The sequence below is a fragment of the Olea europaea genome, chromosome 1 (genome assembly GCF_002742605.1).
Source record: "Olea europaea var. sylvestris chromosome 1, O_europaea_v1, whole genome shotgun sequence".
NCBI classification, from domain to species: Eukaryota; Viridiplantae; Streptophyta; class Magnoliopsida; order Lamiales; family Oleaceae; genus Olea; species Olea europaea.
Window position 1 is genome coordinate 2,391,684 of NC_036237.1, and position 9,854 is coordinate 2,401,537.

Here is a 9,854-nt window from a genome sequence, read left to right on the forward strand (position 1 = left end):
TGACATTATTGACGTATTCATACAATGAGTGCTTTATCAACAATTGCACCAAATTCAAAGTCACCATCTTGAAATTTCAATCTTTGACTCCAACAAAAATTAAAAATTTGTTGCCGTTTTTGAACAACAAAGGTGCATTTTATACATAGGGTTGATTTAGATATATATGAACACAAAAAGCTGATTTTTTTTTTGGCAAAACTCACATTGATCATGCGCATTAAACTATATATAAAAGTTGGAAAATGAAAAGAAATTTAAAGAGAGATGAGAGGATATTGCATAATGAAAGTATTTTTCAGTACTTGATTATGTGATTTTGTTTGCAAATATATTTTCAAGATGCATTCAATATTCAATACTTAAAAGTAAAATGGAGCAATCAAGAATTTTTTCCGCCGCCTATCTCATACCATACTTCTTCTTTCTCTAAATTGATTATTAGACGTCGGTCAATCAAGATTGGTAAAATTTAATAAACAATCATGTATTATATTACAACCTATATGATAGGGCTTTTTTAATTCAATATCAAATGTATGATGATCATTTAAAATAAGTAAACAAAGTTAATTAATTTAAGCAATTGACTAAATTGCTTTTGTGACCTCTTCTTCAAACCAACCCATAGGAAATTGTGGGATACTTCTCCCTCTATTTCTCTGCATGTATGTGTGTATAAATGTGCTCAAATAACACACACTTTGTGGGATAAGTCTAGGCAAAACAAACACCTCGCAAAATACTCCATAATTTCACAAGTTTCATTCCAGAAATTTTTTGAGAAGATAAAGGAAAAACAGTTAAAAAAAAAAAAAGTCTAGAGAGAGAAACAGGTGATTTATGATGGCCGGCTTGATGAGATCTGAAGTTTCATTTAGGAGACAAGGATCTTCAGGATTGGTTTGGGACGATAAGTTCTTATCCGGTGAATTGAACAAAGTGGCAAATCAAAGAGAAGATAGCCATCAAGTTGAAGAAAAGAATTATGCCGGAATAACGATAAAGAGAAGCCGATCCAACAGCGGAGGAAGGGGATTCCACACCGGAAGGGTGTCTCCGGCGATAGAGCCGCCGTCTCCTAAGGTTTCTGCTTGTGGGTTTTGCAGTGCTTTTAGTAAACAAGACAAAACTCGCCGGCGACTACCCAAGTCAGGTAAGCGTAAGATGTGACGCAGTAACAGTTGGTCTTGCGGCGGCCGGAGGTGGAAGTTTCCGTTGGGGTTGTTACATTTTCATCTCAATAAATGTGAGGTGCATGAATTTTTCAAACTTAAAATAAAAATTTATGTCTTTTTTTCTCTCGTTTTTTATTCATTTCAATCTAAATTTCGTGCGTGTGCAATTAGTTCATCTCTAGTATTGAAGATGGAAAGCGAAGGGAAAGGAAATCCATCTTCGTTTTTGACTTGCAATAAAGATAGGATTCTAATCCAACATTTGTTAACGCTTATACTTTCATACTTTGTTTCTTGATATTCTTATCTTAGGTCTTTAATAAATTATTGACCATTGTCCTAGATGACGGATCCATCCATTATCAATGTTAAGATTAATATGATTGTGAACTTACAATTTTATGTCTGGCTTAAATTTTTGGAGTGCTTCCTTCCATCTCCCTCAAAATTTATTCTACTTTGCTTTTGTCCTTGAGATTCTTTTGGGTATTAAGCTTACCCTCACATGCAGTGGATTCGATAACCCAGATATTCTTCCTCTTGGAAAAATTTGTATTCATTCCATCTCCCTCAAAACTTATTCTAATTTACTTTTATCCTCGAGATTCATTTTGGCATTAAGCTTACCCTCACATGCAGTGGATTCGATAACCCATATATTCTTCCTCTTGGAAATTTTTTTATTCCTTCCATTTCCCTCAAAGTTTATTCTACTTTACTTTTATCCTTGAGATTATTTTTGGTATTAAGTTATTTTTGGAAAAAATACGTATTCCTTCAATCTTGGTCAGAGTTTATTTTATTTTACTTTTATTTTTTGAGATTCTTTTTGGCATAGTTATTAAACCCGACCGACCGTTGATCCTCTCAAGGCACCGGGTCTCGGGTTGCTAGTCAAACCGGTGAGTTAGTGGTTAAACCGGTGGGTCAACGCTTAATAATTATAAAATATTTTTTAAAGTATAAAAATTTTCTTTTAGATAAAACAAAAAGAAAAAAATTTACTATTATTAATTATTTATATATTATTTTGTTAAATATTCAATTCATGTTAATCAAAATAGTTACTATAATTTTTTTAAAATATTTTTAACAAACTATAAATGATTTAGATATATATAATTATTGTAAATACATATCAATAAACACTTGATCTCTAGTTGTTAGATGGTACCCATTTAACTTAGAGGTCTAAGGTTCAAGTCCTTTTGCGAACAAAAAATTTTATGGACAAACTTTTAAATCTTGGTCAAACCAGTTAACCGGCCGAGTTAATATAAAAATCGCCAGTTAATAGATTTTTACCGAGTCAGTTGCATATTTATAAAAATATTCTATCCGGCCCGGTCAGGGGCTCGAGTTATGGGTTTTTTGGTCCGACTAGCTGGTCCGAGCCGACTTTGATAACTAAGCTTTTTGGCATTAAGCTTACCCTCACATGCAGTGGATTCGATAACCCAGATATTCTTCCTCTTGGAAAAATTCGTATTCCTTCCATCTCCCTCAAATTTATTCTACTTTACTTTTATCCTTGTGATTCTTTTTGGCATTAAGCTATTTATGAAAAAATTTGTATTCCTTCAATCTCCCTCAAAGTTTATTTTATTTTACTTTTACCCTTTAGATTCTTTTTGGCATTAAACTTACTGTCACATGCAGTGGATTCGATAACCCATATATTCTTCCTCTTGAAAAAATCCGTATTCCTTCCATCTCCCTCAAAGTTTATTCTACTTTACTTTTGTCCTTGAGATTCTTTTTGGCATTAAGCTTACCCTCACTTGCAGTGGATCCGATAACCCAGATGTTCTTCCTCTCAGAAAAATTCGTATGTTTAAGCTAGTAAGTTAGCATCTCTGCCTACTCTACTGTATCACTATGCATATGGATCCAACGTAGTACATCTCCATTACGGGAACGAATTCATATTTGTGAGAGAGAATCTCCGAATTGTTAATATGAATTTCGCTATTTGTTTCCAAATTCCAAAGAAAAAATTCTCGTTATTTATTGAACTTTAATTTACCTCCATTTAGTTGTTAAACTTGAAATTTAATGCTACAATAATGAATATGATATGACTAGTGGCGATGATTTAACATGGAATTGAGGACTTGTCAATTAACACAACGTAAAATTATTCTTTTCAAGAAATCGTGGAAACACTTTTTACCATTTTTTTTGTCTTGTTTAAAGCAGAAAATAAAAATTCAGCCTTTGAATTTGAGACAATTGCAAGCGAATTAATTGGCAGTTAAAAATGAAGTGGCCCCTTCACATATGAAATACAATAAAGCCTCAAGTACATAATTTTTTTTTTTTTTAAAACTTATGCTGACATTGACGTGGCAAAATGTAAGAGGATGATTTTTCTTCTTTTTTCTCATCTTCCAATTATATCGCTCCATATATTGTCTTTAAGTTTTTTCTGTCAAAAAATTATGTATTTGTAGCATGATTCTAGGAAATAGCATCAAATCAAAACTTTTCTAGATGGTGAATAAATTAATATTGTAAATGTCTCTATTTTTTAATCATGTAAATATTATTGAATTAATCAAATGACCGCTAATATTATTTGTAATGAGATTCTTTTAATTTTATTCTTTATTTAACGTGCTAGCCCCTAGGACAAAATTAGGACAAGTACTATGAAGTTTATTGCACTTCTTGTTTCCAACATTTATTTCCTTTTGCACTTCTATTCTGAACTTTTATTATTGACAATATTGTCCTTAACATATTATCTTCAGCTCATATGATCTGTAATGATGATTTTCCCTTGTAAATTCTTCAAGTGATCGTAAGTCATACATGGCCAAACATTAAAAACCAACTCTTCTTCCCAAAAAGTTGGAAATACACTTCAATCATTATCTGGACTTGAAGGTACAAATTACATAAATATATCATTACATCCCTAAATTTGTGTGTTCCTTGTGCTCAGATCCAATTTAAAACTTATGAATATCAATGGTCATCTTTGATAGAAGAATAATTTCTTACACGACGCTCACCTTGTCCACCAATTTTGCAAGCTCGAGTAAAACCAATTCATAACAAAGTCATTGATGAAAATCCAGAAATAAATTGTGCATGTTGAGGTGCTACGATCGTAAGCCCGTGGATTGGATCATTCAAATGATCGTGATCGAATGACATAAAATGTTTAGTCTACTCTCACATGGACACGTGCTCAACCCTTCGAAAGTAGTCAATACTAAAAGTGAACACACTTGTGTTAGGATTATTGTTGATTTAGAATTTGATCAAGTGAAATCCTAGAAATTGATTAGGAGTCATTTGAAGATGCCTGTTAGACTTGTACTTGAAAATGGAATCTAATTGCATCCAACAAAAGGAAACAAAATCCCGTTGAAATTGAGTCTCCTAAATATAATATATTTTCTTACCTTTTGGGACTCTACTTAGGATTAGGCCATGTAGTATAAATATTAGGCTACTTTGTTAGTTTAGGTAGTGTAATAAATAGAAGTCAATTGCTAAATTGTTTTGTATTCTCCATATTGTTGAATTGATAAACATTGTTCTTTGCTATTAATCCTTTGTGTTTTTCTTTACTTCTAAACCTTGGGTTTTTGGTGTGATCTACTGTTGTATCATCTCGTTTTTTAAAATTCGATTTGGAATTAACGTGCGTTATTGGAGCTTCCATCTCCAACAAGTGGTATCAGAGTTAGACTGTTGATTTTCTGTGGATTGGTTGAGATTTGTTTTTCCAAGATGGCTGGGTTGAAGTATGATATTCTACAATTAGATTGAAATACAAGGTTCTCATTGTGGTAAGTAAAGATGAGGGTTGTTCGGGCGCAGTTGGATTTGGAAGATGCATTGCTGGGTTTTGAGAGGATGGCAGCGTTAATGGACAATGGAAGAGAAACAACGGAAGGATCGGAAGGCTACGTCATTAATTCATCTTCATCTGTCCAACAACATTCTGCAGGATGTCTTGAAGGAGAAAATGGTGGCTGCTTTATGGTTGAGGTTGGAGCAGTTTTGTATGACTAAGAGTCTTCCAAGCAAACCGACTTTTAAGCAGAAGTTGTATTCACATCGCATAGCGAAAAGAAAGCCGTTGGAAGACCATGTTGACGTGATCAAGGAAATAGTTGGAGATCTGAAAACGTTGGAGGTTAAATACGATGAAGAGGATCTTGCGTTGATCATGTTGTGTTCACTGCTTGGGTCTTATGCGTCGTTTCAAGATACTATCTTGTATAGTCGAGATACTTTAAATAGAGAAGATGTCTATAATACTTTGCACTCAAAGTATAAGATGAAGCATTTGGTTGAAGTTACATCAAGGGATGGGGAAGCTCTTGTATCTCAAGGTGGTCAACGAAGAGGGAGATTGAGAGTCAGATTTAGCAATATGACCTGTTATTACTGCAAAAGGAAGAGACATATTCAGAGGGATTGCGATATGTTGCAAGCTAAATGTGATTTAGCTGTCAATTGTGGGATGCAACTTTTGAATTCAGACGAAACCAATGTAATTAAGAATTGCTTAGATGGCGAAGAGGTGATGATGACCGTGGTATTTGATGTGGAGTCTAGGCCTGAAGAGAAGTGAATTCTTGATTCAACATGTTAGCACCATATGTGTTTCAATAGGAATTTATTTCAGACAAATGAGACTTTCAACAAAGTAGAGTTCTAATGGGAAACAACCAATCTTACTGTATTGCTGGGATTGATCGTGTCAAATTGAGGTTGCGGAATGGAACATTTAGAAAAATTGATCAGTTTCGACATATTTCTGACCTGAAAAGGAATCTCATTTCGCTAAGTACCACGGATGCAAAAAGGTATAAATTCTCTTAATGAGGTGGAGTTTCGAAGGTCCGAAAGGGAGTCCGGGTTGTACTGGAAGGACGAAAAAGATCCCAGTTGTACATTTTGCAGAGGAGTGCAAAACCTGTTAGGAGACATTTGGACAAATGTATATCGTGATGGAAGTTCAGTTTGGTACAGTATCTCTTGGGTTAGGCTCTGAGTTGGTTCAGAACACTGCTAGGGAGAGCGTTGGTGATCCCGCTTTGCTACCAATTTTAGCGGGTACAATGTGTTCAGTTATTGAGGTAGGACTCATCGAGCGTAGGTGCCGTGGTGTCAGCAATATTTGGGATGCTTTTGATGATGTTGAAGGTGATAGTTCCAGCAAGAGGCATTCTGATCAAACATTTGGTTTGGTTCTTACTACAGGGTGTTTTTGGCCCTGTGTGATCAACATTAATTCCTTGATGGAATTGGAAACCTTCGGGATTGGGTTCGGGTGTCAGTTGTGGACACCGGCCAAAGGACGAGTATTTGGTTTATAAGGAATGGTTGCTATGTTGAGGAGTTTTGCCCATTAATTTCGATGCAGAGGGATTTGAAATCTAGGAGTTTCGTTCGTAGCATCGAAATTTGAGTCAAGGTGGAGATTGTTAGGTTTGGTGACTGAAATGTGTTAGGATTATTGTTGATTTAGAATTTGATCGAGTGGAATCCTAGAAATTGGTTAGGAGTCTTTTGAAGATGCGTGTTAGACTTTTACTAGGAAAGGAAATCTAATTGCATCCAACAAAAGAAAACAAAATCCTGTTGAAACTGGATCTCCTAATTGTAATATATTTTCTTACCTTTTGGGACTCTACTTAGGGTTTGGCCGTGTAGTATAAATATTAGGCTCCTTTGTTAGTTTAGGTAGTGTAACAGACAAAAGCCAATTGCTAAATTGCTTAGTATTCTTCATATTGTTGAATTAATAAACACCGTCCTTTGCCATTAATCTTTTGTGTTTTTCATTACTTCTAAACCTTGTTTTTCGGTGTGATCTAGTATACTTTAATATTGTCATATCATCTCGTTCTTTAAAATCCGATTTGGAATAACATGTGTTATTAGAGCTTCCACCCCGCCAAGAATGCAAACATAAAAGGCAAAAATTCAAATATAGTAGCAACCACGAATACAAACTAAACATGCCTTAAGGAAAATTATCATTGTACACACGGCGATATCCTTTTATTACCACAATCTCATGCAAGAAACAAAGACGAGAAACTGAGGAAGCAATTAAGAAGAAAGATCTAATATAGATTCAACTTTCAGGTGACACTTCTCTTAAGTCTTTTAAGGTTGTACTCGGACATGGATCTTCTGCTGCTGGATCATCCGCATATTGATTCTGGAGCATGATCTGATCATCTCTCCAGCCAATGGGATTATAGGAAGATCATCACAGTTGCATATTTCAATCATGAATCCATCTGGATCGTGGAAAAATAGCTGATCAACGTAGATTCCACCTGCTTCTACCCGCTGTCGCACGTAGTTGATCCCCATCTCTGTCAGCTTCTTCTCCACCATATTCATGCTCTCACACTGCCATGAATATGCAAACATGGATGAAAACACGTAAACGTGCTCGATATGCAATACGAGTCAGAAATAGACAGTGTACTAAGGGTAAAATTACATGCCAAATAAATATCAAAATAATAAATAATATAACGACTTAAGCTACTCATGACAAGGTTCACCTTTTAGCCCCTCCTTATCTTTTCTAAAGATCAAATCATTAGTTTATTTTGATTAAGAAAAAATGATGAAAACTATTATTGAAAAGTTTATAAAAGTTATAGATCTCATAAAACGTGTGCTTAAAATTAATTATTCATTTTGAGTTAGACTTCTATCAACTTTTAACTAAATCAAATGAAGTTTAGTATGAAACTTCAAATCTTCGTATTATATCAAAGTCGATTAAACTTAAATGAGCAAATCGATCCATTTAAATCTCAAAACATCCCAAACGAAACAACATTTTATAGGACTGAATAAAATATCCTAAGCAATAAATAGCATATAATAACTTGAGTTATTTCTCTTATAGGTTGAGATTTTAATATGGAACCTTAAACTTAACAAGGTATGTTCGATACACTATATAGGACGAGATTAAGACTCAACAAATCATCCGCTCATGATATAGTATTAGACACTATTACCTAAGCTCATGTTGAATACAGTGTACAAAAACGTGGTGTCCAAGAATATTGCATTCTCTTTAGTATGTATAGAACAATGATTCAATATAAATGAGGGAATATTACCTGGAAAGAAATGTGATTATCCTTTGGATTAATGACAGTTTTCTTCGGAAAACTTTCTGGATCTTCTGACTGCAATAAATGGATCCCTATTCCATGGCCAAATAGCCTGCAAAATTCAAGAAATGAACAAATCCCATCAAGAAAATCTAGTATTTACAAAAGGAATTTCATTTACATTCAAGAATCGAAAATATATATTGGGATTACCATGATCCATCAAATTTAAATGATACAGGCCTCCTAACAGGAACAAATCCAAGAATGTTTTCATAAAAATCAGTAGATTCCTCGACTGATTTACACACCAGAGAAATATGATTCAAAGATGATAAATGTAATGGGTTTCCCTTATTCTCCTTCATTTTTCTCCAAGAAATGCAAGAAGTGGGTACAGAGAGAGAGAGAGAGAGAGAGAGAGAGAGAGAGTAGAGTGTATGTAATGGTTTTAGAGAGAGAATATGAGACTAAGCTGATCACGGCACTTCGAAGAAAATTGGAGGGTTAATTTGAAGAGAACGAGAAGACGATTCCAACTATATAGGAGGGCTGAAGGTTCTACATGCTGGCCAAGTAGGCATTTCATACGTATCAGATTACGAACCATGTGAAATGTTGCCCTGACGTGGTAACAGCTTACGCCTATCGATGATGGTAATGGGTCCCAGAAACACAAAAATAAGGATTGTGCTATTTTTTAAGGATGGTACTGCAGGTACATAGACTCATGCCAAACAACGCACATGCGCGAGCTCCGGCTTAATTTTTTTTTCTTTTTCGTGTGGGGCCGCCCCTATATATAGACCCCTGTCGGAAAATGTCCTTGGGTGGGACCCATTCCATTATGAGTAACCTGTACAAAATTTAGTATAATCAATCTGGCAGAATAACTTTATCCCAAAAATAATGCTTATCTGGTCCCTGTTTAGCCCCATTCTCATTCTTATTTTTCTTCTCTCTCTTATTTTCAACCACATAATTTTCTATAAAATAATATTACACACAAATTAAAAAAAATTCATTCTTTTTCAATCACACAATTTTCAAAAAATATTATTCCAACCATTAAATTTTGAAAAGAATGGTGGTCATACAGGGGGGCCTGGTGAAGTAAATAACTATTGTATTATACTATTACATATATTACTTTTATATTTGAGTAATGTTACATAGCCTTAGTCGAGTTGCATCCCAGCCCAATTAAGGTGCATTAAACAATAAGCTAACTGGAAGATAAAATTAAATGAGTTATTTAATTTCATTTATCATTTAATGTCACATTATCGTAATCTAAACTGAGATTGCAATCCCAGTATAGCTAAATTGCATTACTCTTTATATTTATTAATAAAGAAATTATTCTCAGACTACCTACTTATTGTTGTGGCAGAAGAATTTTACATAAGATTCTATCCAAAGTCGACAAAATAAAACTTCCCACTATAGGTAGAAGAATATGAGTGTTATTAATAAATACCACAAATTTATATAAAAAATGGTATTTTTCGATAATGATTTCTACCTTTTTGTAAAAATAAGTAGATACTTAAATACTAAG

At 34.1% G+C, this 9,854-nt stretch overlaps 2 protein-coding genes across 2 annotated transcripts; one reads left to right on the plus strand and one right to left on the minus strand.

Moving 5' to 3' along the window:
- The first annotated feature begins 616 nt into the window (after positions 1–616).
- Positions 617–1,520, plus strand: LOC111367257 (uncharacterized protein At1g15400-like). The gene has a single exon (XM_022988063.1). The coding sequence runs from the start codon at positions 844–846 to the stop codon at positions 1,171–1,173; it is 330 nt and encodes a 109-aa protein (XP_022843831.1). The 5' UTR covers positions 617–843; the 3' UTR covers positions 1,174–1,520.
- Positions 1,521–7,116: 5,596 nt separating this feature from the next.
- LOC111367327 lies at positions 7,117–8,794 on the minus strand. Its single transcript, XM_022988175.1, has 3 exons — positions 8,507–8,794; positions 8,300–8,405; positions 7,117–7,568 (listed from the first exon to the last, which is right to left on the minus strand). The coding sequence occupies exons 1-3, from the start codon at positions 8,659–8,661 to the stop codon at positions 7,317–7,319; spliced, it is 513 nt and encodes a 170-aa protein (XP_022843943.1). The 5' UTR covers positions 8,662–8,794; the 3' UTR covers positions 7,117–7,316.
- Positions 8,795–9,854: the final 1,060 nt, after the last annotated feature.

Bases quoted from the DNA above. Each gene is read 5' to 3' on its own strand.
- LOC111367257 (XM_022988063.1), top strand. From the start codon at position 844: ATGATGGCCGGCTTGATGAGATCTGAAGTTTCATTTAGGAGACAAGGA.
- LOC111367327 (XM_022988175.1), bottom strand. From the start codon at position 8,661: ATGAAGGAGAATAAGGGAAACCCATTACATTTATCATCTTTGAATCAT. The intron at 8,406-8,506 runs GTAATCCCAATA...TGAATTTTGCAG, and splicing joins TTTAAATTTGATGGATCATG to GCTATTTGGCCATGGAATAG. The intron at 7,569-8,299 runs GTAATATTCCCT...TATTCATGGCAG, and splicing joins ATAATCACATTTCTTTCCAG to TGTGAGAGCATGAATATGGT.